Source organism: Salvelinus namaycush, chromosome 9 (assembly GCF_016432855.1).
Source record: "Salvelinus namaycush isolate Seneca chromosome 9, SaNama_1.0, whole genome shotgun sequence".
NCBI lineage: Eukaryota > Metazoa > Chordata > Actinopteri > Salmoniformes > Salmonidae > Salvelinus > Salvelinus namaycush.
Window position 1 is genome coordinate 52670192 of NC_052315.1, and position 27874 is coordinate 52698065.

A 27874-nucleotide genomic window follows, 5' to 3' on the forward strand; every position below is an offset into this window, starting at 1 on the left:
CTCCCACCTGCCCTGTCTGGATTTGGATACAGCCGTTGTGTGAGGTGTTGTGGATGCAGGGGGAAGGCACCGTAGCTCTCGTCTAGTCTGACATGTTGATTACATGGTGGTATTTATACCTCGCAGCTCGGAGCATCGTCAAACAAAGCAAGTATTTGTTGTCTTATACCTGGGGAAGTTCAGGGTGTCCTGCTAGTATCAGCTCTGCTCGGTTATAAGGGTTGGGGCTCAGATGTTGATGTGTGTGTGTGTGTAAGAAATGGGTGTAGGAGGTGAAAGCCACATAGGACTACGAGCTGTAGAATCAAATGTACAAAACCGTCATCTGTAATCTCCGTGCAGTGCTGCCAGCCTGCCGTTTTAAAGAAACACAGGCTGTTTTTTATGAATGCATTACTTATTTAGTGAAACCTAAAGTCACCCTACCAAGGTCGACCAACGTGTTTGGCCAGCTTGGTTGATAGGGTTTATAATGTATGCCATTTATCCAAAGCGACTTACATCCTAGCATACATACATTTTTTTAACGTATGGTTGGTCCCAGGAATCGAACCTACTATCCTGGCGTTGCAAGAGTCACGATCTACCAACAAAGCTACAGAGGAAAAGGAAAGGAAACAGATGACCATTTGTTGTATATCTTTGGACGTGTGAAAGACCACTTCTGTTTCTCCACCTCTCTTTCCCCTTTCTCTCTTCATAGCGTTGAACATGGCCTCTATCCTTCAGAAGCTCATCACTCCCCTGTTCAGTGGGACCCCTGAGCCCGCCAGGAACAAGGTGACCGTGGTGGGGGTCGGCCAGGTGGGCATGGCCTGTGCTGTCAGTATCCTGCTCAGGGTAAGACCAGACCTGCTGTGTTTATACTCCTGTCAGATTACTACCCCTACTTTACCCCCTAGTGCTACAGTATTATAGTGTTTAGTCTATTGCACTGACACTGGATTACCCTTTGCCCTGAGACATGGCTGTAGACTCCTTAGATGCCATAGGAGTCTACTGTCATGTCTCAGGGCAAGCTTACTCTCTGCCTACTGATCTTCTCTCAATATTACACGTCCATCCATTCCCTCCTCATTACAGTGTTATTATAATGTTCAATACTTTATTGCTAAACTATAAAACAGGCTTTTAGACATGCAGAATATGTGTAATTGACTATCATTGCTTAGACTGATATTAGCTCAGAAGGGATTATAAATGTGTTTATAATCTGTTTTAAAGAGAGTATTATTCCTAGGCAGTGTTACCAACATAATTCTTTCTCGGGATGATAGCTTGCAGCAATGTGGCCAATGAGTTAGGAGTAACTTATTTTTGATGTCATGCAAAGACATTACGGGTCAATGGTTTGAAATATAGTTTTATTCCTCAAATGCCCATCATGGTGAAGTCAAGGTGGAAAGAATAACTGCACAGTCATTGTACATTTATCACATCTTACCCCCCCCCCCCCCCCCCCCCCCTTTTTCTCTTTCTCTTCAGGAGCTGGCTGATGAGCTGGCCTTGGTGGATGTGATGGAGGACAAGTTGAAGGGAGAAATGATGGATCTGCAGCATGGCAGCCTCTTCCTCAAAACGCCCAAGATAGTCGCCAGCAAAGGTGAGAGTGTGTAGTGCAATTGTGCACCAGGAAACCAGAAAACCAAGATGGACACCGTCTGTGTTAAATTAAGTACTCTCACTGAGAGGGGAAGTGTATGAAAGGGAGATGGGAAAAGGGTGAAAGGGAAATGTATGAATGCACTATTCTATTAATGATATGACAAATGATTGAAAATAATATTAGACACAAATGATATACAGTACTCATTGATTTGATATTCTTCCACGGTCAGACTACTCTGTGACGGCGAACTCTCGTATCGTCGTGGTAACAGCGGGCGTTCGTCAGCAGGAGGGAGAGAGCAGGTTGAACCTGGTTCAGAGGAACGTCAACATCTTCAAACACATCATCCCTCAGATCATAAAACACTCCCCCAAGTGCATCATCATCGTGGTCTCCAACCCAGGTACACTCACATATGCATACTGTATATACCAGTGGAGGCTGGTAGGAGGAGCTATAGGAGGACGGGCTCATTGTAATGGCTGGAATGGAATTAATGGAACGGTATCAAACATATGGAAACCATGTTTGACTCCATTCCATTCCAGCCATTACAATGAGCCCGTCCTCCTATAGCTCCTCCCACCAGCCTCCACTGGTACATACACACCTAAATAAACACACACCAAGTACACTCTCACACACAGACACCATAGACTCAGAGCCATTAATTTAGATATATAAATATATGGCTCTGCAGACACTCACATATACTGTAGTACCTACACACACTTGAATGCAAACGCTTACACATCCCAGCTACACACACATAGATACACACTAACACAGATACAAACTCACACACCAGATACAGTAGTGTTCTTCAAACACCTTGTTATGGAAGTCTAACCCCAGAAATCTCTCCCTGGCTGTAGTTGATGTGCTGACCTACGTGACCTGGAAGTTGAGCGGCCTTCCCAAGCACCGTGTCATCGGCAGCGGCACCAACCTGGACTCTGCCCGTTTCCGTTACCTGATGGCCGACAAACTGGGCATCCATGCTACCAGCTTTAACGGATGGATCCTGGGAGAACACGGAGACACCAGTGGTGAGTGTGTGTGTGTGTGTGTGTGTGTGTGTGTGTGTGTGTGTGTGTGTGTGTGTGTGCATACGTACAGTACCAGTCAAAAGTTGACACACCTACTCATTCAAGGGATTTTCTTTATTTTTACTATTTTCTACATTGTAGAATAATAGTGAAGACATCAAAACTATGAAATAACACATGAAATCAAAAAAGTGTTAAACAAATCAGATTTTAGATTCTTCAAAGTAGCCACCCTTTGCACACTCTTGGCATTCTCTCAACCAGCTTCAACTGGAATGCTTTTCCAACAGTCTTGGAGTTCCCACATATGCAGAGCACTTGTTGGCTACTTTTCCTTCACTCTGCAGTCCAACTCATCCCAAACCATCTTAATTGGGTTTAGGTCTGGTGATTGGAGGCCAGGTCATCTGATGCAGCACTCCATCACTCTCCTTCTTGGTCAAATAGCCCTTACACAGCCTGGATGTGTGTTGGGTCATTGTCCTGTTAAAAAACAAATGACAGTCCCACTAAGTGCAAACCAGATGGAATGGCGTATCACTGCAGAATGCTGTGGTAGCCATGCTGGTTAAGTGTGCCTTGAATTCTAAATAAATCACTGACAGTGTCACCAGCAACGCACCCCCACCCCACCACACCTCCTCCTCAATGCTTCACGGTGGGAACCACACATGCGGAGATCATCCATTCACCTACTCAGCGTCTCACAAAGACACAGCGTTTGGAACCAAAAATCTCAAATTTGGACTCATCAGACCAAAGGACAGATTTCCACCAGTCTAATGTCCGTTGCACCTGTTTATTGGCCCAAGCAAGTCTTCTTATTATTGGTGTCCTTTAGTAGTGGTTTCTTTGTAGCAATTCGACCATGAAGGCCTGATTCACGCAGTCTCCACTGAACAGTTGATATTGAGATGTGTATGTTACTTGAACTCTGTGAAGCATTTATTTGGGCTGCAATTTCTGAGGCTGGTAACTCTAATGAACTTGTCCTCTGCAGCAGAGGTAACTCTGGGTCTTCCTTTCCTGTGGCGGTCCTCATTAGAGGCAGTTTCATCATAGCGCTTAATGGTTTTTGCGACTGCACTTGAAGAAACTTGGCACTTTCCGGATTGACTGACCTTCATGTTTAAAGTAATGGACTGTCGTTTCTGTTTGCTTATTTGAGCTGTTCTTGCCATAATATGGACTTAGCCATATTTGGTCAAAGATCATCTTCTGTATACCACCCGACCTTGTCACAACACAACTGATTGGCTCAAACGCATTAAGGAAAGAAATTCCACAAATTAATTTAAGACACATCTGTTAATTGAAATGCATTCCAGGTGACTACCTCATGAAGCTGGTTGAGAGAATGCCAAGAGTGTGCTAAGCTCTCATCAAGGCAAAGGTGGGCTACTTTGAAGAATCTCAAATATATAATATGTACATTTGTCCTAATTATTAACCATAAACACATACGTACGTACAGTACCAGTCAAAGGTTTGGACACCTACTCATTCCAAGGTTTTCCTTTATTTTTACTATTTTCTACATACAATAGTGAAGACATCAAAAGTATCAAATAACACATATGGAATCATGTAGTAACCAAAAAGTCTTAAAGAATACACACTCAGGAAGTCTGAAAACGTGTGTATTCCATTCAAATGTGCTACTGAATTCTTCGACTATAAGTAGCAGCGACCCCATTCTTGAGGGTCACTGTGATAAAGGTGAGGGACAGAGATCTGTTAGTCTGGGCTGTCTGGACCCTACAGGTCCAATGCAGCAATTTTTATATCAATATCAAATAATTTCTGGGTAACAATTAAGTACCTTACTGTAATTGTTTTTAATTAAAATGGTCCAAAATAGCTTCTTAGCAATAATTTTGCTTGGACTGTCTGGGAGTGGGAGGGGAGAACTAGCTGTTATGGACAGAGGTTTCTTACTGGTCTATTAACTAATTTACCGCCTGGTGATGTCACTAGGTAGGCCAAAACTCACTTCCACCAAAACAGGCAAAAATTTCAGCCGGTCTTTTCAAACATCTCTTACACTAAAAGGGCATTATCATAATTTTCACAATTTCACAGTATTATTACAACCTCAGTGTGGAAATATATATAAAACACAGGATCACGTTTTTTTGACTGTACTGGGCCTTTAAGGAGATAACAGGTAATAAGGTTAAGTGTGTGTGTGTGTGTGTGTTCCAGTCCCTGTGTGGAGCGGCACTAACGTAGCAGGCGTTAACCTGCAGACACTGAACCCTGACATCGGTACTGATGCTGACCAGGAGAACTGGAAGGAGACTCACAAACAGGTGGTTGACAGGTAATGTACACAGCACCGTACCAACACAAACTATTACCTCTATTACTTTTGTTGTATAGACTCTTAAGGGGGAAAAAAGGTGTCATCTAGAACCTGAAAGGGTTCTTCGGCTGTCCCCATAGGACAAATCAAATCTATTTATAAAGCCCTTTTTACATCAGCAGATGTCACAAAGTGTTTTTACAGAAACCCAGCCTAAAACCCCAGAGAGCAAGCAATGCACAGTGGCTAGGACAAACTCCCTAGAAAGGCAGTAACCTAGCAACAATCCTATACAGGAACCAGAGGCTCTGAAGGGTGGCCAGTCCTCTTCTGGCTGTGCCGGATGGAGATTATTAGAGTACATGGCCATTAAGGCCAGATTGTTCTTCAAGATGTTCATAGATGACCAGCAGGGTCAAATAATATTCACAGTGGTTGTAGAAGGTGCAACAGGTCAGCACCTCAAGAGTAAATGTCAGTTGGCTTTTCATAGCCGAGCATTCAGAGGTTCGAGACAGCAGGTGAGGGAGAATCGAAAACAGCAGGTCTGGGACAAGGTGTCACATCCGGTAAACGGGTCAGGGTTCCATAGCCGCAGGCAGAACAATTGAAACTGGAGCAGCAGCACGACCAGGTGGACTGGGGACAGCCAGGAGTCATCAGGACATGGTTTCCCAAACTCGGTCCTGGGGACAACAAGGGGTGCACGTTTTGGTTTTTGCCCTAGTACTACACAGCTGATTCAAATAATCAAAGCTTGATGATGAGTTCATTATTTGAATCAGCTGTGTAGTGGTAGGGCAAAAACCAAAACATACACCTCTTGGGGTCTGCAGAACCAAGTTTGGGGAACGCTTCCATAGGAGAACCCTTTGAAAGAACCCTTGTTTGTTCCAGGTAAAACCTTTTTGGCACCAAGAAGAACTGTTTTGGGTTCCATGTATAACCCTTTCCACAGAGGGTTCTACATGGAATTTTACCTGGAACCCCCAAAAAATATCCTATGGGGACAGCCGAAGAACCCTTTAGGAACACTTTTTTTCTAAGAGTGTATTTGAGTCATCCTCATACATGTAGTTTGACTCTCACTGTAATGGAGTCCTGGATATATTGAGCCCAAGGGCACAACTGCAGCCTGATCACTTCCACAAGTTTATTCCCTGTCAGCCCTGGGATTCAAACTGGCAATCGTCTGGTTACTGGCCCGCTTCTCAAACCTCAAGGCTACTAAAATAAAATAAAAAGTGTAATTGTGTGTTCCAGTGCCTATGAGGTGATCAAGTTGAAGGGCTATACTAACTGGGCCATTGGCCTGAGTGTAGCTGACCTCACTGAGAGCCTCATCAGGAACATGAACAGGATCCACCCTGTCTCCACCATGGTGAAGGTGAGAGACACACTCCATACACGTACTGTATGCACACGCACACTTGGCCTTCTCACACCACTGAAGGTGTGCGGTTATTCCCTGACCGCACAGTCTGTTGTATGTAAATGCTTACACAACAGATATGTAACCGATAAAAAAACAGACATATAGACACCTTTGCACAAAACTCAAGATGATGCCGTTGCTCGACAGGGCATGTACGGGATCGATGACGAGGTGTACTTGAGCCTGCCGTGCGTGCTGAATGCTGGGGGCGTGGCCAGCGTGATCAACATGACCCTGACGGACGACGAGATCGGCCAAATAAAACAGAGCGCTGACACACTGTGGGACATCCAGAAGGACCTGACTGATGTGTAGCGACACTAACAGAACACCAAGGGGCGCCACATTCCACTCAACCCCTAGGATGTGTCCCAATAATATCTCCTTTCTCCTCGTGTGCATTCGTTCACTACTTCCCACAAATCTAAAATCAAGTGCACACTTTGGGAGAAAGGAGAGATAATTGGGACATAGCCCCAACTCTCCTTATCACCTATTACTCAACATATGCCACTTAGCAGACGGACGCTTTTATTTAAAGCGACTTACAGTACAGTGAGTGCATATAGTTCTAATATGTGTTTTTGATCCGTGTGGGAATTAAACCCACAGCTTTTGCATTGCTAGCCTCGCTCTTAAAGAGCAACTGCCCCTATAAAACAACTTCTCATTTATAAAACCGCCTATGTGGCAAATTTACTACAAAGTGTAAATGGGATAATTTTTGGTCATAAAGTCAGTCTCATCCAAAATGTTGTGAGACTTGTGGTCGTGACTGCATCACAACGTAAATGAAGGTTAGGTTTGTTTCATTCCTGCCCACAGCTGGCAGCACTCAATTAATCATCAATTTGGGAGGTGAAGCTGCAAATGATCCAATCTTACTGCCTATGGTAAATTTGGGTTTACTTTGGATATCCATATTGGGCTAGTTAGGGACCATCAGTAAATGACACAATGTACATGGGCCAATATGTTAATTCCAATAGCTAAAAATGTCAATGACTTAAAAACCTCAAACTAATTATAATTGAAATAAATGTATATACAAATATTGAATGCATTTGATGAGAAAACTAAAAGGTGTTCAACGTGAAAATATTGTCTTTTACATTGTAATTTGTTGACAGTCCATAACTAGCCCCGGAGATAGGCTATCCAAAGAGAAACCAATTTTGCCATAGTCGCACACCAGCTGGCTGAAGCTAATTGGCTAAATAATTTGACTAACTCTTCCCACCTGCAAACACACAAGACACCCACATCATACCAGACCCCGAAACCAACTCAAGTTTCAATTCAGTCATGGCTGCTAGCATTTCTAATGAACCAAATCTAAAACGAGAGATAATCAGGAAGTGCAGTTGCCCTTTAACAACTGAGCCACACTGTTAAATGACACCGGTTCCAAAAATACACTTTCACAGTGTCACTGCTGTTATCTTTCACACTTGTAATCTTCATAGCTTTCCTGGCATCTGGGTGTTTGGTCTCATTGTCAAGAGCATTAGGTGTTAGGGTTACTTTGCACGTGGCTGCTTAACTGGAAAAGGTGCAGATGGAAGCGTCTTTGTTTCCCTGAAAAAGCGCTATATAAAAACCGTGAAAAGTGCTAGGCTATATAAAAACCATGTATCATTCAGATGTCAGCAAATGCTTCAGTCATTTTTCCCTTTTTAAATTGAAGGGTTATTAATCATGTTGGATGTGTAAAATAAAAGTGTTTATTGGTGTTGGAATGAATAAAGTCCTCAATCTTTGTTTTCAGAATGATTGAAACCATTATTAATCAACAATTTATTTGGTTCAGATTTAGAAGCATCATTTCTGTATTTTCATGATAATTTCATACATCCATGTACAAACACAATATACTATGTACAGCAACAGTTTTTTTCCCATTCATGCTCAGATTGAGCTCTAGGGTGTCAAACATTGCAGTATGTACTGGAGTCTCACAGTACTTGTCCTAACAACACACCATGGCGTGTGCCCTCAGTCTGACCAGTAGGAACGTGTCTGTCATGTCATCCCACATCAGTGTGATGGGGCAACCTCTCACAGTGAGGAGAATGTAAACATCGTGTGACCATGGTGAAGTGGTGTTACTGCTGTTAATTATGGTGGCGTGACAGTCCTGTTTCACTAGAGTTACTGTAAGTAGCCCGAGGACAGACATGTTTTTTTATTCTAATCACCTATCAGTGTTGACTTTGAGGGGAAACCCCTTTTAAAAATTAGTCCAGCAGAAGACTGTCAATACAATTGGACCACCAAATATTTCTATATTACATGATTTCTTTTAATAATTGACATTTGCTGCAAGTTATGGAATATAATTTTATTCAATGAGCTCAAAAAATAACTAATTGGTATTAGACGCATCAACGGAACATATAAAGACGCTCACATTAACAAATCATCGTTCCACATAGTTGGTTTTCCACATTGGTTGGTCTTGAAAATATAGATCTGAGTTTCCCTGACCGGAAAGAAAACAAATGTTTGACAGAAGTTTTAGGAGAGCTGATGCAACAGGAGACCAATCTGTGTTTTCACTGCGGGTCCCTGAAGAGACAACACACACACGACTCATATCGAGCAATATAATGTATAGAGACACATACAATCCACACATATTCATCTGATTTGAAATTATGGGACAAATGTGCTATGGAGGAAGCTACAACGGAGAGAGAATTATGCTCATTGCTCACCTAATTGTAAAGCGTCCTCTTTTCTGCCCTCTGATATGAAACGATAGTGTCCTCGCTCTAACAAATACATAGACTGTCCTTTTAAACTTTTGCTAAACCTTTCATACAACTGGTGGACCACTCTTTACACATAGTTATCAAAATCCCTTTAATTTCTGTAACTTTGGCAACAATAATGTAATTACATGTAAGTAGCCTTGCACAAACGAGCCGGAACGGCTCATCTCCTGTAGCGCGAGGCAGCTTGACCCTGAAGAGGACGCCAGTCTATCGCAGGGCCTAACCAGCAATCTTTCTCGTTAATGCTGAGTGCCAAGCAGAGAGGCATTGGGTCCCACTTTTAGAGTCTTTGGTATGACTTGGCAAAGGGATCGAACTCCCAACCTTCCAATCGCAGGGCGGACACTCTAACCACAAGGCCACTACATACTAATTAAATATTCACATATGGAACAAATGCACACATAATTGTATTGCTTAACGATAAAGACAACCGTAGACGTTACACAACTTTATGCATAAAAAGAGAAAGATCTTTCTTACGCGCGCCTTTTAAGTACATTATCGCCCAAGGAGTCCAGTTTCTCAGCTGAAACCAAGTACAGGCAATAGATGTTATTGTAACTTCTATTCAATGCACTTTTAATCAACCCAAATTCTAGTTTTGAGCGGTCTGTAGGATGCGCGTAAAATGTGGTTACCTGGGGCGCGCTCCAAGGATGAGACATTAACGTAACCAAGAGTAGCGCGAGCAAATGTGTCATTGAGGTCTGAAAACTAACAATAACATGTCGTCTTTATATCATTAAGTATTTTGAGGAAAATATTTTTATGCTACTGTAAAAGCACCATAGCAAACCAATATACATGCGTAAAAGGGTACCATGTTCCTACAAAATGAGAATTAGAATAATCATGCCATTGTTACTCTTTCAACCACCGGTTATTAATGAAAAGAACATTCAATAATGCATTAAGCCTAGAAGAGTTCTCCGATACAGTATATCAAAGCACATCATTATCCCTATATTTAGGCAAATAGTTTACTTACTTTAATTTCTATAGGATGTCTTCAGTTGCTCGCTACTAAATATGGTATTTGCATCTACAGTCGTGGCCAAAAGGTTTGAGAATGACACAAATATTAATTTTCACAAAGTCTGCTGCCTCAGTTTGTATGATGGCAATTTGCATATACTCCAGAATGTTATGAAGAGTGATCAGATGAATTGCAATTAATTGCAAAGTCCCTCTTTGCCATGCAAATGAACTGAATCCCCAAAAAACATTTCCACTGCATTTCAGCCCTGCCACAAAAGGACCAGCTGACATCATGTCAGTGATTCTCTCATTAACACAGGTGTGAGTGTTGACGAGGACAAGGCTGGAGATCACTCTGTCATGCTGATTGAGTTCGAATAACAGACTGGAAGCTTCAAAAGGAGGGTGGTGCTTGGAATAATTGTTCTTCCTCTGTCAACCATGGTTACCTGCAAGGAAACACGTGCCATCATCATTGCTTTGCACAAAAAGGTCTTCACAGGCAAGGATATTGCTGCCAGTAAGATTGCACCTAAATCAACCATTTATCGGATCATCAAGAACTTCAAGGAGAGCGGTTCAATTGTTGTGAATAAGGCTTCAGGGTGCCCAAGAAAGTCCAAGCGCTAGGACCGTCTCCTAAAGTTGATTCAGCTGTGGGATCGGGGCACCACCAGTAAAGAGCTTGCTCAGGAATGGCAGCAGGCAGGTGTGAGTGCATCTGCACGCACAATGAGGCGAAGACTTTTGGAGGATGGCCTGGTGTCAAGAAGGGCAGCAAAGAAGCCACTTCTCTCCAGGAAAAACATTAGGGACAGACTAATATTCTGCAAAAGGTACAGGGATTGGACTGCTGAGGACTGGGGTAAAATCATTTTCTCTGATGAATCGATTGTTTGGGGCATCCGGAAAAAAGCTTGTCCGGAGAAGACAAGGTGAGCGCTACCATCAGTCCTGTGTCATGCCAACAGTAAAGCATCCTGAGACCATTCATGTGTGGGGTTGCTTCTCAGCCAAGGGAGTGGGCTCACTCACAACTTTGCCTAAGAACACAGACATGAATAAAGAATGGTACCAACACATCCTCTGAGAGCAACTTCCCCCAACCATCCAGGAACAGTTTGGTGATGAACAATGCCTTTTCCAGCATGATGGAGCACCTTGCCATAAGGCAAAAGTGATAACTAAGTGGCTCGGGGAACAAAACATCGATATTTTGGGTCCATGGCCAGGAAACTCCCCAGACCTTAATCCCATTGAGAACTTGTGGTCAATCCTCAAGAGGCGTGTGGACAAACAAAAACCCACAAATTCTGACAAACTCCAAGCATTGATTATGCAAGAATGGGCTGCCATCAGTCAGGGTGTGGCCCAGAAGTTAATTGACAGCATGCCAGGGCGGATTGCAGAGGTCTTGAAAAAGAAGGGTCAACACTGCAAATATTTACTCTTTGCATCAACTTCATGTAATTGTCAATAAAAGCCTTTGACACTTATGAAATGCTTGTAATTATACTTCAGTATTCCATAGTAACATCTGACAAATATCTAAAGACACTGAAGCAGCAAACTTTGTGGAAATTAATATTTGTCATTCTCAAAACTTTTGGCCACGACTGTATAACAAGTCGATGGCTTCTTATTAACTGTCTTGACTGTCCCTGGTCCCCATTTAGTCATGAACTGGGTATTATATGAGGACATTCCTTCGCACCTCGTGCGTAACAGCGAGGTGCTGTTCAAACTGTCATCACTCCAGACACAAAGTTCATCCACAGGGTCGAAATATCTGATTCAGAGTTAAAAGTTTACAAATACGTTTTTCTCTCTTCCGGACCAACTCTTCCCTGCGTCATGGAAAGGCACTAAGATGTGACGTTTCGACCTCTCTGAACACACGAGTTTCATTACATAGAAAACATAGAGCATGTTACGAATTCCCTGAAGGTTGGTGACTGTTTTCAGCACCTCACTATAATGAGCTGCCCACTCAGTTTAGGGGGTACCATAAACCTGCCTTGAAAACTCTCTAGCCCTGTTTGTACCTGGTGCTAACATGGGTCCTTTGTCCTGATCTTGTCTACATTCGGATTGTGCCCACATTTCCATAAATATGTCTACACATGGTATTAAAATGTGTCTTATCCATCCACCGTGTCTGCATCGTGACCAGATTCTGGTCCTTTCCATTACGCAAATTATTTCACAGCTATTCTTTCGAAATAATATGTATTTATTGTAAAACATATTGATGTAATCAGTCAATGGTGCCACCTGTCAATAATTAGGGGGCGGAATAATGAGGATATAAATTCTTTCTCTGTGTAGATCAGTCTACACTACCAAGATATCCAGACATAATGTGTCTTAACTACCTCGGAAAGGTGGGCAGGATGTTCTCATCACAATATGTCCTTTGATTGTGTCCACATTTTTATACAGGAGTAGACAATCAGAATGTCAACAAGGTCAGGACAAATTATGCAAGTTAGAACCAGGTACAAATGGGGCTACTGACCTGTGTGACCGTTGCTAGGAGAAGTTACTAGGGGGACAGACATCTGCCGATCCTCTTGACTATACAGTTTACCCAATCAATGCAGTCTACCTCAAGCAGTGGCAGAGCAACATCTCTGTCTCTGCCCATCAACAACTGGACTCACTCATATCTCTGGACTTGTGGGATGGTTTGCATGCCCAAAGTGAGTTGTGTGACATGTATATATTGTTCTTAATAGTTTGTGGTTGCATTATGCATGTTGCCTCTGTATAGCTTGTAACCTGTAAACGTTCAGAGATCAGATATTTATACAGTCCTTTATTACTGCTCTTGTGATAAGTACAGTATATTCATTGCCTTTAATTTCCTTCTACATAACCTTTGCCATTTTTCATCCCCATATACTTCGTCAATGTGTATAAATTAAGTTCCCTGTGTGTCAACTCTAGGTCAGCAAATACGTAGAGCCGGGTCGCTCTCTTTCACAGCATGTATAACCCGTGTTCACCTGATTACAGTGTGTTCTTCCTAATGATCCCGGGGGTGTATTCTAACCGCTCTGTACACTGGTGCACGAGACCAGAAAATGTGACACTTCCTACTCGCTCGGTGTGAATGCCTGTTAGTTGACCCCGAAGACATCGTTAGTTTGACGAGGCAGACACGCTTCTGTTTGAGAATGTGTGGACCTAAGGGCGGTTGATCAATGTAGCCTATATTTTGTCAGATTTCCCCCCCCCCCATTTCATTTCCTATTCGTATTTTCTCAGAATTAATACATTATTATTATACATTGGCATTGAGGCAGGTGGATGATTGTTTTCACAGGTTGCCTGTGTTCAATTTGCAAATCTTGACAATTCCTTGAATGTCCAATTTCAAATTACAGGTAACTGCCAAAATAAAGGAAACATCAAGTGTCTTAATTGTGCGTTTGAGCCACCACGTGTCGCCAGAACCGCTTCAATGCTTAACGTAAAAAAGCCTGAAACTATATCCCCCACATTCTGGTCTTGACGAGAATAAAACATTTTAAAAAACGTTTGAGGTTCTCTTCTGCACTGTTCAACCAATCCAGTAAATGAAGGAGTGTTGGTTTGTTAACATCCAAAAGTGGAAGTCATGTCACTGCCTCGCTCTTCCATTTCCCCTGAAAACCGGAGGCTAGTATAGATTCTACAAGTGTCTGGAACTCTATTGGAGGGATGCGACACTATTCTTCCACAAGAAATTGCATAATTTGGTGTTTTATTGATGGTGGGGAAAACTGTCTCAGGCGCCGCCCCAGAACCTCCCATAAGTGTTGAAATGGGTTGAGATCTGGGGACTGACACACCCTTCTTCCAAAGTCACAAATATTTTATTCTAGTCATGGTAGCCAAAATAATGTGCAACTGGGCTTTTTAAAATACATGACAAAGCATGATGAGCTGTTAATTGCTTAATTAACTCAGGAACCACATATGTGTGGAAGCACCTGCTTTCAATATACTTTGTATCCCTCATTTACTCAAGCGTTTCCTTGATTTTGACAGTTACGTGTACATCACTCGTTTTTAAAGCAGCATTGCCTGTTCTTTTAATCTGAATTTTGTGTAAAAAAAAAAGATTGTCAGGCACATTTTGTTTTTAAAAACACACTACTTCAAGTATGTATTTACAAAAGATACATTGAGTAAAACATCTCTCTGACGAACCTCTTAATACATTAAGTAGAAAGTGACAAAGCCCAGCTGCTGTGAGACCATCAATATCTGGGTTGTAGAGACACATCTGTAGCATTGGATGCATTCGTTTTAGCTCGCCCAGTGCCCCAGGTGGGTGGAAATTTTCATTTTTAGGAAGGAATAGTTTAAAACGTGTAAATTCAACTCACCCGGTGTCCTGGACAAGCTTAAATGAATGTACCCATTTGTGACCCATTGTGCGCACAGGGCAAGTCATCTTCAACAGCTTAGTATTTAGTGATGCAAAACATTCTGAACATTGCAGATAGGGAATTATGTCAGCTCTATTTATTCTATCTGACAATCATATCTGTTCTACACAATACATTTCTATCTGAATGTTCTGTAAAGCTACATCCTCCTGAACAGCACACAGGTGTAACACAACTGTACTCTAAACAGCCATACAAAAATTCCAGAAACTCTTCATCAAGTAACCAAAACACTTCTCTGACTGTACAGATAACATTCCAGAACAACATTCTAGAAGAAAGACTGCTGTAACAGATTCAAGACTTCTCCTCCATAGCGATGTCCAATCCAGTGGTTGGTCCAGTCACATGTCAATCATCATAATCAGTCGATCAGGAACGGGCAGTGACACAAAGGGCCCAATTCACCCATTGGGCCTTGAAATAAAGTAGTCCCTTAGTAACAACGTCCATCGATGGCAACCAGGTTATGAGACCGTTTCCGTCAAAGGAAACTTTACGATACCAGTTGTATTCATACGTCTGCCCAAAGAAACCTTATTTTCCTTTGATCAGAAAGAGGTTCCTGATTCACAGCTTTGACCTTTGACATGGGGGTAGTCTTGGCCAATAGTTGACCAGTAGAGAAAAGTCACCAATATAAACTATTATAAATAGAGTAAAGGGATTTCATATCCTCCAATCCAAAGATGTTCACTGTTATACCATATTGTTGCTCTCGCCGACTTTGTCCACAAACTGAAAAAAGATACAAATGTATTATCAGTAAACCACAATCTTTGTCATTTAAGGGTGGTTCGCCGGACACAGATTAAGCCCAGTCCTGGACTAAGAAGCAAGCTCAATTAATAATCTTAACTGAAAGTGTTTTTGTTGTTCTTCAAGACTAAGCTTAATTTGTGTCTAGAAAACTTGCCCCTGGAGACAAAGGGCAATGGTGCAAGGCGCAAAGAGCCGGAAACAGCTGACTTTGGCAATTCTGTGAACTTTATCACATTACACATGTCAAATAAACTTGAAACGTGATACTTACTCCACTAATCCCTGGGAGGTTCAGTATGGACCCGAGGACAGGCACCCTCCTGATGAAGCCTACTGCCACTGGGAAGAAGCCCCTGGAAAAGAGAAGAGAGACATTTGGGGTGAATCTCAAAAGTATTTCTTGATTTTTCAAATCCTGCTCCCTCACCTACTTCGCAAAATGTTAGAGGGAAGCGAGGAGAGCATTGGAGAAGATCTGAGAAGTTCCGTCTCCTCCAATGTTCTCCTTGCTTCTCTGAGGTTTTGAGAAAGGAGGAGAGAGAGAGAGGAAGCAGGGAATCAAGAAAAAAACATGGCCCAAAAATAAGTTGGTTAAAATATTTGGCTAACTGTCCATTTCAGACCAACTGACCGGAATAAGAGGAAGAAGCCATAGATCTCCAGCACCACTCCAATGATAGGCCAGCCAATCAGAACCACCAGCACACCCCCCAGGAAGAAACTCGTGGCTTTAAATTTGTGTCTCTGGAAGAAGAATTTGAAGGTACGCTCCAAGCCGATGACAAAGGATAGGCCTGCTACAAACAATATCTGACACACAAACACAGGGGTAAGAAATAAAAGGTTAGAGGATTTTTCAAATCCCATGACAGTATACTACTGCACTACTAGCCTGGTGGCATCCAAATTGATTTAGCTACATTTCACTTCAACAGTGAAACGTAGTAGTGAAAGCATTTTGGATGCAAGACTAGTGCAGTACAGTATGTCATTTCACTTAATTTAGCTATGTAAACAACTGGAGGACACATACCAGCTAGACAAGTCACTAACACAGTGATCTGATCAGAGACACTGATAGTACTAGTGCTGTAGATTAGTAGGCAGTGCAATACAACAGAGAATCATCAAAGCCCTCCACAAATCAAGGCCTAAAATTAACAGATTTTGTCATTGGCAGGTAGAATATCTAATTCACCAGCCACATTGGCAGGTGGTCACACTAAGGGATCGTATAGTGTGAGCATTTCATAAGAATATTTATAAGTCAAATATGAGCACATGCGAGTTGTGATTTATACTGTATCAAAGGAAATGCTGCAGTAGCTGTTTTCAAAGTATTTTTGCCATTTTGTTTTATTATCTGGTAATTACACAAAGAACTATGAATCCTAATGTTACATCTTTTATTAATTTTTTTTACATTTATTTAACTAGGCAAGTCAGTTGAGAACAAATTCTTATTTTCAATGACGGCCTAGGAACAGTGGGTTAACTGCCTTGCTCAGGGGCAGAACGACAGATTTGTACGTTGTCAGCTCGGGGATTTGAACTTGTAACCTTTACTAGTCCAACGCTCTAACCACTAGGCTACCCTGCCGCCCCTATCTCTCACCTCGCCCAGCAACACTGCCTGGCTGAAATACTGCCTAGAAGAAATGCGCACAGGCATAAAATTAGTCTAATTTACTCAAAACCTTACTAAAGTGAGACTTTGTCCTCTTGTTTCTTGGCTATTTACATTTTCTTTACATACTAGTTTTTAATGTTTGAGTTTGCTTCTAGTGCTAGCGAAGAAGAAACGTCCTCAGCTACTAGTCAGATTCTCGGGAAACGCTCTTTTCACGCCACTTTTTCATAACAGATTAGGAGAATTAACATAGCAGGTTAGGAGACTGAGGTTAAATTTAGGGGAAATACTCTCCTAACCGGCTATGAAAATTCCTTTGTAATCAAAGTGGCGTGAAAAGAGTGTGGCCTCATTTGAGTGGTAAGGCGAAAGTAACCCACTGTAGATGAAAGTCAAGGAGTGAAGTCAGGGGAGGTGCATCTGCCACAGCCAAAAATCGGACACTGTAGTGATTTTCAAACAGCTAGGCTCAGATCAACGTGGCAGTGTCAACATAGCTGCTATTGTTTATCAATGTCTGTCTGTATAAATGTCAAAATGAACTTTTCTATACCCCCATATCACACACTGGAAACATAACGTGTGTATAATTCATTGGTTAGACTAGAAAGGTCTCAAATATCACTTTATTTGTATCACCTGTAGCTTTAAGATATGACAAAGTTGGTTCCTGTTTTAGTCGTGTATTTTGCCACACTCACGTGTGTCAAACAAAATCACCATAATGACTGGTTGGCAAATTGTGCCCCACACAATGCAGGTGATGGCTGCTGCATGGTGCCGTCGGTGAGAAGCAACTGCAGCGACTTCAAAAACGGCATGACCTTTGATCACATGATTTTTGTAAAGTTCATGGAGTCGACATGTTTTATAACCATAATGCAACACACTTTGAAAGGTGGTGACCAACGATGGTCAATTACTTGACAAAAGTGATCCGCTTGAACTTGCCCCGTCCCTCAGATTCTCACAGGCACTACACGTGATGATTGGAATGGCCCCGTTACCACAGTAACCTTAAAGGGGCAGCTGAAAAGGTCTAATCTGTGATATTTTGGTTAAAAGACTCCGGTGACAAAATATTTAAATGACATTGCGCAACATTCCAAATTTCTTACAAGTAATACAGTTCTTGTTTTACAAACATTACTATGCATGCACATCAGTGTTTTGTCTTCTGTGTGTAAATAGGGCTGTGACGATACCATGGCAATATTCTTTGCATAGCAAAAAAAATCAAATGAAAAAGCACAAAGCAGAGCAATCTCTTGCTGTACGTACAATATTGTGTGCTATAACTTGGAAAATAAATACATGTTACTTGGGATGACAACATAATGATGTTTGTTTCGAACAAGATGTTAAATCCGTTTCGTGTTTTGTTTCCTTGCCACGGCACTAACGAGTATTGCGATACTGGTATCGCCCCAGCCCTAGTAAAATATCTAACCTACCTGCTACATTGGCTGGTAGATAAAAATGTTCGTTTTGGGCCCTGTCCACAACTCTAGCTAAAACTTTTTTTCCCACAGTAACTCTGCGTTTAAGGAAGTGGCACCACCATTGAAACATCTGAACAAAAGATTTTTAGAACTAGGATAGACCACAGCCTGTAGTTTCCAATGGGAACAAATGAGTCATAGTGGGCAGAACAAGCAAAGGAGGTGGGCAGAGCCAAGCACAAGCTAGCGAGATCCTATTGGCACGTTCTAGCGAATATTTGCATTTTTCCGCGATGGAACACCTACTCTGTGAAGTGTTCTTGTGCAATAACTCCACTCGCCTTTGCACTCCTAAACAACGCAATTTAAAAAGTCTTTGAAAAAGGGTAAAGTCTACAAAACTTTGTCCACTCTGTTCAAAACAGATTTTAGTTTTAGGAACAGAAAACATTGATATCAAATGTTTCATTAATGAGAAAAGGTGCAGAATTTCAGCCAAAATCCCTCTCGTTCCATCTTCTCCCACTGCCGGCCACTGGTCTTCCATAGAAATATCTGTCTCATTGTTCTCTGTCGGAACTGTTGAGGGATACGAACATGGGCGAGGGAACTGAACAGTGCAGGACTAAAGTTGGGGAAAGCTTTGGCAATGTAAACATATGTTTCCCATGCCAATAAAGCTCCTTGAATAGAAATGAAAGATGAACATTATTCATCGCATTTACCATGTTCCAAGATGGCGTAGCAGTCGGCGTCGGTTTTGTTTGTCTTGTCCCATGTATATATAGTTTTCTTTGTATATAATTCGTACATATTTTTTATATTTTTAATTTCCAACTACGGACTGAACATACTCTCCTGCAACCCGCCTCACCCAATGTGGTATGGATCTGCTATTTTTCATACTTTGAACCGGAACCCACTTCAGCAGCTAGCCAGCTAACTAGCTACTAGCTAGTAGTCAGTTAACGGTGATGACCACTAGCAGTGGTTAACTCAGACATCAGCCAGCCTCAGCCTGGCCAATTCCTGCCAGTCTGCACAGCGCGATATCAACCCAGAGCATATCGGACTGCTCTCCCAAATGTCAATATGCTTTGTCTATTGCTGTTTTGGTTAGTGATTTTTGTCTTATTTCACTGTAGAGTCTCCAGCCCTGCTCAATATGCCTTAGCTAGCCCTTTTGTTCCACCCCCCACAGATGCGTTGACCTCACCTGGCTTAAGTGGTGCCTCTAGAGACAAAACCTCTCTCATCATCACTCAATGCCTAGGTTTACCTCCACTGTACTCACATCCTACCATACCCTTGTCTGTACATTATGCCTTGAATCTATTCTTCCGCGCCCATAAATCTGCTCCTTTTACTCTCTGTTCCGAACGCACTAGACAACCAGTTCTTATAGCCTTTAGCCGTACTCTTATCCTACTCCTCCTCTGTTCCTCTGGTGATGTAGAGGTTAACCCAGGCCCTGCAGCCCCCAGCATCACTCCCATTTTCCAGCTGCTCTCATTTGTTGACTTCTGTAACCGTAAAAGCCTTGGTTTCATGCATGTTAACATTAGAAGCCTCCTCCCTAAGTTTGCTTTATTCACTGCTTTAGCACACTCCGCCAACCCGGATGTCCTAGCCGTGTCTGAATCCTAGCTAAGGAAGGCCACCAAAAATCCAGAAATGTCCATCCCGAACTATAACATTTTCCGACAAGATAGAACTGCCAAAAGGGGCGGAGTTGCAATCTACTGCAGAGATAGCATGCAGAGTTCTGTCATACTATCCAGGTCTGTGCCCAAACAATTCGAGCTTCTACTTTTAAAAATGCACCTTTCCAGAAACAAGTCTCACCGTTACCGCTTGTTATAGACCCCCCTCAGCCCCCAGCTTTGCCCTGGACACAAAATGTGAATTGATCGCCCCCTATCTATCTTCAGAGTTCGTACTGTTAGGTGACCTAAACTGGAACATGCTTAACACCCCGGCCGTCCTACAATCTAAGCTAGTTGCCCTCAATCTCACACAAATTATCAAGGAACCTACCAGGTACAACCCTAAATCCGTAACCATGGGCACCCTCTTAGATATCATCCTGACCAACTTGCCCTCTAAATACACTTCTGCTGTCTTCAACCAGGATCTCAGCGATCACTGCCTCATTGCCTGCATGGGTAATGGGTCCGCGGTCAAACGACCACCCCACATCACTGTCAAACGCTCCCGAAAACACTTCAGTGAGCAGGCCTTTCTAATCGACCTGGCCCGGGTATCCTGGAAGAATATTGACCTCATCCCATCAGTAGAGGATGCCTGGTTGCTCTTCAAAAGTGCTTTCCTCACCATCTTAAATAAGCATGCCCCATTCAAAAAAATGAAGAACTAAGAACAGATATAGCCCTTGGTTCACCCCAGACTTGACTGCCCTTGACCAGCACAAAAACATCCTGTGGCGTTCTGCATTAGCATCGAAAAGCCCCCGCGATATACAACTTTTCAGCTAAGTCAGGAACCAATATAATCAGTCAGTTAGGAAAGCTAAGGCTAGTTTTTTCAAACAGAAAATTGCTTCCTGTAGCACTAATTCCAAAAAGTTTTGGGACACTGTAAAGTCCATGGAAAATAAGAGCACCTCCTCCCAGCTGCCCACTGCACTGAGGATAGGAAACACTGTCACCACTGATAAATCTACGATAATCGATAATTTCAATAAGCATTTTTCTACGGCTGGCCATGCTTTCCACCTGGCTACCCCTACTCCAGCCAACATCTCAGCACCCCCTGTAGCAACTTGCAGCACCCCCCCCCCCCCACCCCCACTTCTCCTTCACCCAAATCCAGACAGCTGATGTTCTGAAAGAGCTGCAAAATCTGGATCCCTACAAATCAGCTAGGCTAGACAATCTGGACCCTTTCTTTCTAAAATTATCAGCCGAAATTGTTGCTACCCCTATTACTAGCCTATTCAACCTCTCTTTCATATCGTCTGAGATCCCCCTCTTCAAAGGGGGAGACACTCTAGACCCAAACTGTTATAGACCTATATCCATCCTGCCCTGCCTTTCTAAAATCTTCGAAAACCAAGTTAAACAGATCATCGACCATTTCGAATCCCACCGTACCTTCTCCACTATGCAATCTGGTTTCCGAGCTGGTCATGGGTGCACCTGAGCCACGCTCAAGGTCCTAAACTATATCATAACCGCCATCGATGAAAGACAGTACTGTACAGCCGTTTTCATCGACCTTGCCAAGGCTTTCGACTCTGTCAATCATCACATTCTTATCGGCAGACTCAATAGCTTTGGTTTTCAAATGACTGACTCGCCAGTTCAATGTGTCAAATCGGAGGGCCTGTTGTCCGGACCTCTGCCAGTCTCTATGGGGGTGCCACAGGGTTCAATTCTCGGGCCGACTCTTTTCTCTGTATATATCAATGATGTCGCTCTTACTGCTGGTGATTCTCTGATCCACCTCTAGGCAGACGACACCATTCTGCATCTGGCCCTTCTTTGGACACTGTGCTAACAAACCTCCAAACGAGCTTCAACACCATACAACACTCCTTCCGTGGCCTCCAACTGCTCGTAAATGCTAGTAAAACTAAATGCATGCTCTTCAACCAATTGCTGCCCACACCCTCCCGACCGACTAGCATCACTACTCTGGACAGTTCTGACCGAGAACATGTGGACAACTACAAATACCTAGGTGTCTGGTTAGACTGTAAACTCTCCTTCCAGACTTACAGTAAGCATCTCCAATCCAAAATGAAATCTAGAATTGGCTTCCTATTTCGCAACAAAGCCTCCTTCACTCATGCTGCCAAACATACCCTCGTAAAACTGACTATCCTACCGATCCTTGACTTCGGTGATGTCATTTACAAAATAGCCCCCAACACTCTACTCAGCAAATTGGATGTAGTCTATCACAGTGCCATCCGTTTTGTCACCAAAGCCCCATATACTACCCACCACTGCGACCTGTGTGCTCTCGTTGGCCGACCCACACTACATATTCATCGCCAAACTCACTGGCTCCAGGTCATCTATAAGTCTTTGCTAGGTAAACCCCCGCCTTATCTCAGCTCACTGGTCACCATAGCAACATCACCCGTACCACGCGCTCCAGCAGGTATATTTCACTGGTAATCCCCAAAGCCAAAACTTCCTTTGGCCGCCTTTCCTTCCCGTTCTCTGCTGCCAATGACTGGAACGAATTGCAAAAATCACTGAAGCTGGAGGCTTATATCTCCCTCTCTAACTTTAAGCATCAACTGTCAGAGCAGCTTACCGATCACTGTACCTGTACACAGCCAATCTGTAAATAGCACACCCAACTACTTCATCCCCATATTATTACTTACCCTCTTGCTATTTTGCACCCCAGTATCTCTACTTGCACATCATCATCTGCACATCTATCACTCCAGTGTTAATGCTAAATTGTAATTATTTCGTCTCTATGGCCTATTTATTGCCTACCTCCCTACTCTTCTACATTTCTTCTACACTTCTACACTTCTACACTACACCCTACACTTCTACATTTGCACACTCCATCACAACTCAAGTGACCAATCGAAGCTCACCATAGCTTCCAACCCATACTGGGGATCCCGAGTAGGGGTTGGAATTGTCAAAGACTCCAGCCACCCTAGTCATAGACTGTTCTCTCTGCTACCGCATGGCAAGTGGTACCGGAGCACCAAGTCTAGGTCCAAGATGCTTCTAAACAGCTTCTACCCCCAAGCCATAAGACTCATGAACATCTAATCAAATGGCTACCCAGACTATTTGCATTACACCCCCCTCTCTTCTACACTGCTGCTACTCTCTGTTATTAACTATGCATAAGTCACTTTAATAACTCTACCTACATGTACATATTACCTCGACACCGATGCTCCCGCACATTGACTCTGTACCGGTACCCCCTGTATATAGCCCCGCTATTGTTATTTACTGCTGTTCTTTAATTATTTGTTATTCTTATCTCTTACTTTTTTTTGTATTTTCTTAAAACTGCATTGTTGGTTAAGGGCTTGTAAGTAAGCATTTCACTGTAAGGTTGTATTCGGCGCATGTGACAAATACAATTTGATTTGAGTGGCGCAGCACTCTAAGGCACTGCATCTCAGTGCTAGAGGCCTCACTACAGACCCTGGTTCGATTCCAGTTTGTATCACAACCGGACGTGATTGGTCCCATAGGGCGGCGCACAATTGACCCAGCGTCGTTAGGGTTTGGCTGCTTGTATAGTGTAAACGCCAGTCCCGTAGAGCATGGCGCTTGCAACGCCAGGGTTGTGGGTTCGATTCCTACGGGGGACCAGTATGAGGGGGAAAAATGTATGAAAAAATATGCAGTCACTACTATAAAATCGCTCTGGAGAAGGGTGTCTGCTAAATGAGTAAAATGTAAACAGCCGGTAAGAGGTACATTTGGGATCATTCTCGTAAATAAAGGAGGTGCACATACACGTAGCAGGGCATCTATCGCAAACATTATGATTATGTAGTAGGCTATAACTCACATTTCCAATGGCAAGAAGAGCCTTGTCAAAAAACAGGATCATCCCAAAGAAGAGGAAGAACACGCCAAAGCCTGTCAACCCCATCCCGATTTCTGTGGAGCCAAAAGAGAAGTCAATACATTTGTATTTGTTATGGATCCCCATTAGTTGCTGCCTAATCTTCCTGGGGTCCAGCAAAATTAAGGCAGTTTATACAATTTTAAAACATTACAATACATTCACAGATTTCACAACACACTGTGTGCCCTCAGGCCCCTACACCACTACCACATATCTACAGTACTAAATCCATGTGTATGTATAGTGCGTATGTTATCGTATGTGTGTGTGTGTGTGTATGCATGCATGTGTCTGGGCCAATGTTTGTGTTGCTTCACAGTCCCCGCTGTTCCATAAGGTTTTACTACTTGCGTCAGTTACTTGATGTGGAATAGAGTTCCATGTAGTCATGGCTCTATGTAGTACTGTGTGCCTCCCATAGTCTGTTCTGGACTTGGGGACTGTGAAGAAACCTCTTGTGGCATGTCTTGTGGGGTATGCATGGGTATCCAAGCTGTGTGACAGTAGTTTAGACAGACAGCTCGGTGCATTCAACATGCCAATACCTCTCATAAATAAAGTAGTGATGAAGTCAATCTCTCCTCCACTTTCAGCCAGGAGAGATTGACATGCATATTATTAATATTAGCTCTCTGTGTACAGCCAAGGGCCAGCCGTGCTGCCCTGTTCTGAGCCAATTGCAATTTTCATAAGTCATTTTTTGTGGCACCTGACCACACGACTGAACAGTAGTCAAGGTGCAGCAAAACTAGGGCCTGTAGGTCCTGCCTTGTTGATAGTGTTGTTAAGAAGGCAGAGCATCGCTTTATTATAGACAGACTTCTCCCCATCTTAGCTACTACTGAATCAATATGTTTTGACCATGACAGTACTCCAAGCAGTTTAGTCATCTCAACTTGCTCAATTTCCACATTATTTATTACAAGATTTAGTTGAGGTTTAGGGTTTAGTGAGTGTTTCGTTCCAATTACAATGCTTTTAGTTTTAGAAATATTTAGGGCTAACTTATTCCTTGCCACCCACTCTGAAACGAACTGCAGCTCTTTGTTGAGTGTTGCAGTCATTTCAATCGCTGTAGTAGCTGACGTGTATAGTGTTGAGTCATCCGCATACATAGAAACTCTGGCTTTACTCAAAGTCAGTGGCATGTCGTTAGTAAAAAATACAAGCAAGGGGCCTAAACTGCTACCCTGGGAATTCCTGATTCTAACTGTATTATATTTGATAGGCTTCCATTAAAGAACACCCTCTGTGTTCTGTTAGACAAGTAACTTTTTATCCACATTATAGCAGGGGGTGTAAAGTTATAACACATACGTTTTTCCAGCAGCAGGCTATGATCAATAATGTCAAAAGCTGCACTGAAGTCTAACAAGACAGCCCCCACAATCTATTTATCATCAATTTCTCTCAGCCAATCATCAGTAATTTGTGTAAGTGCTGTGCTTGTTGAGTGCCCTTCCCTGTAAGCATGCTGAAATTCTGTTGTCAATTTGTTTACTGTGAAATAGCATTGTATCTGATCAAACTATTTTTTCTCAGAAGTTTACTAAATGCTGGTAACAGGCTGATTGGTCGGCTATTTGAGCCAGTAAAGGGGGCTTTACTATTCTTGGGTAGCGGAATGACTTTAGCTTCCCTCCAGGCCTGAGGGCACACGCTCTCTCGTAGGATTAAATTGAATATGTGGCAAATAGGAGCGACAATATCATCTGCTATTATCCTCAGTAATTTTCCATCTAGATTGTCAGACCCCGGTGGCTTGTCATTGTTGATAGACAATCATTTTTTCACCTCTTCCACACTGACTTTACGGAATTCAAAAAGTACAATTCTTGTCTTTCAGAATTTGGTCCGATATACTTGGATGTGTAGTGTCAGCGTTTGTTGCTGGCATGTCATCCCTAAATGTTATTATTTTGCCAATGAAAAAGTCATTAAAGTAGTTTGCAATATGAGTGGGCTTTGTGATGAATGAACCACCTGATTCAATAAATGAAGGAGCCGAGTTGGCTTTTTTACCGAAATGTAATTTAAGGTGCCCCAAAGCTTTTGCTATCATTCTTTATATAATGTATCTTTGTTTCATAGTGTAGTTTATTTTTATTTAGTTTAGTCACATGATTTCTTAATTTGCAGTACATTTGCCAATCAGTTGGGCTGCCAGACTTAATTGCCATACCGTTTGCCTCATCCCTCTCAACCATACAATTTTTAAATTCCTCATCAATCCAAGGTGATTTAACAGTTTTTACAGTAATTTTCTTAATGGGTGCGTGCTTATTAGTAACTGGAATAAGTCGTTTCATAAATGTGTCAAGTGCAGCGTCTGGTTGCTCCTCATTACACACCACAGAACAGCAAATATTCTTTACATCATCAACATATGAATCACTACAAAACCTATTGTATGACCTCTTATACACTATATTAGGCCCAGCCTTTGGAACTTTGGTTTTCCTAGATATGGCTATTATATTGTGATCACTACATCCTATGGATTTGGATACTGCTTTAAAGCAAATATCTGCAGCATCAGTAAAAATGTGATCAATACATGTTGATGATTTAATTCCTGTGCTGTTTGTAACTACCCCGGTAGTTTGACTGACAACCTGATCCTGGTTGCAGGCACTGGTTACAGTTCAACGTTTTTTCCTGTGTGGGCAGCTTGATGATAGCCAGTCAATATTTTAATCACCCAGAAAATATACTTCTCTGTTGATATCACATACGTTATCAAGTATTTCACACATATTATCCAGATACTGATTGTTAGCACTTGGTGGTCTATAGCAGCTTCCCGCAAGAATAGGCTTTAGGTGATGCAGATGAACCTGTAGCCATATTACTTCAACATTATTTAACATTAGATCGTCTCTAAGCTTTACAGGAATGTGGTTCTGAATATAGACCGCAATACCGCCTCCGTTGGCATTTCTGTCTTTTCGGTAGATGTTATAACCATGTATTGCTACCACTGTATCAAAGGTGTTACCTAAGTGAGTTTCAGAGATAGTCCGAATATGAATGTCATATGTTACAAGCAAGTTGTTGACTTCATGGACCTTGTTTCTTAGGCTACATATGTTAATATGGGCTATTTTTAGCACTTTTCTGGGTTGCTTGATTGTTTTTAATGCTTTACTGGGAAGCTTATCAGAGGTAGGCTTAATCATGTTATTTACATGTTATACATTAAAGTCTAACTAGCTACATTGTTTCCATTGACATTGATTGACACCTAAAGCATCCATCCATATACTCTCTCTTGTCTGCACATCAGTTACTTTATGAGCAGGAGTAGGTAGGTAACTAACTAGCTATCGCCCATGATTTGACTAGTAGTGAAATAAGTTCATAATAGGTCGTTCATAAAACAGGGCGATGGGCCCAACTGGTCCCATTCATTCAACCTGGCTAGCTAGAAGGACTGCTCACAAAGAGAAGATACAACAACGCTTTAAACATGTCATTTATACATTAAAAGGTCTTACTCTGTGAATCCGTTAGAGAAATCATTTTGTCGGAAGTGTAGCGATTGGAAAATCACTTGTGCTCATTCAATAATCGTTAGATAGCGGTAGCTTGTTGAAGCAGAGGAAAAGCTGGCGCCACGTCTTCTTCGTCATTCACGCACGCTCAAATGACACGTTCGCGGGAAACAGTTCTGCGCGGTGCTGCGTAGAGATTTAGTTGTGATAAAAAGTCAAGATATGGGGGATGTGTGTGTTGCAATTTGTGAACAGAGATCTGTATATAATGACGAGATGCACATGTCTCCGTGCTAACAATTGGAGTCGTTGTCCCAAAGATGGGAAGGCAGGCGAGAAGCTTAAGCTTAGGTCCGAGATAA

At 42.4% G+C, this 27874-nt stretch overlaps 2 protein-coding genes across 2 annotated transcripts; one reads left to right on the forward strand and one right to left on the reverse strand.

Annotated features, from left to right (window-relative positions):
* The first annotated feature begins 711 nt into the window (after nucleotides 1-711).
* On the forward strand, nucleotides 712-8125 carry LOC120053320 (L-lactate dehydrogenase B-A chain). The gene is made up of 7 exons (XM_039000448.1): nucleotides 712-840; nucleotides 1486-1603; nucleotides 1839-2012; nucleotides 2485-2658; nucleotides 4864-4981; nucleotides 6227-6350; nucleotides 6546-8125. The coding sequence occupies exons 1-7, from the start codon at nucleotides 712-714 to the stop codon at nucleotides 6711-6713; spliced, it is 1005 nt and encodes a 334-aa protein (XP_038856376.1). The 3' UTR covers nucleotides 6714-8125.
* A 6214-nt stretch (nucleotides 8126-14339) lies between these two features.
* LOC120054175 (vesicle transport protein GOT1B) lies at nucleotides 14340-27670 on the reverse strand. The gene is made up of 5 exons (XM_039001619.1): nucleotides 27516-27670; nucleotides 23959-24050; nucleotides 15989-16167; nucleotides 15629-15710; nucleotides 14340-15333 (listed from the first exon to the last, which is right to left on the reverse strand). The coding sequence occupies exons 1-5, from the start codon at nucleotides 27538-27540 to the stop codon at nucleotides 15295-15297; spliced, it is 417 nt and encodes a 138-aa protein (XP_038857547.1). The 5' UTR covers nucleotides 27541-27670; the 3' UTR covers nucleotides 14340-15294.
* Between the last annotated feature and the right edge of the window lie 204 nt (nucleotides 27671-27874).

Coding starts and splice junctions, on each gene's coding strand:
- LOC120053320 (XM_039000448.1), top strand. CDS start 712: ATGGCCTCTATCCTTCAGAAGCTCATCACTCCCCTGTTCAGTGGGACC. Junction 841..1,485: donor CTGTCAGTATCCTGCTCAGG/GTAAGACCAGAC, acceptor CTTTCTCTTCAG/GAGCTGGCTGATGAGCTGGC. Junction 6,351..6,545: donor CTGTCTCCACCATGGTGAAG/GTGAGAGACACA, acceptor GTTGCTCGACAG/GGCATGTACGGGATCGATGA.
- LOC120054175 (XM_039001619.1), bottom strand. CDS start 27,540: ATGATTTCTCTAACGGATTCACAGA. Junction 15,711..15,988: donor GGCTTCTTCCTCTTATTCCG/GTCAGTTGGTCT, acceptor TCTCTTTTCCAG/GGGCTTCTTCCCAGTGGCAG. Junction 15,334..15,628: donor ACCTCCCAGGGATTAGTGGA/GTAAGTATCACG, acceptor ATCTTTTTTCAG/TTTGTGGACAAAGTCGGCGA.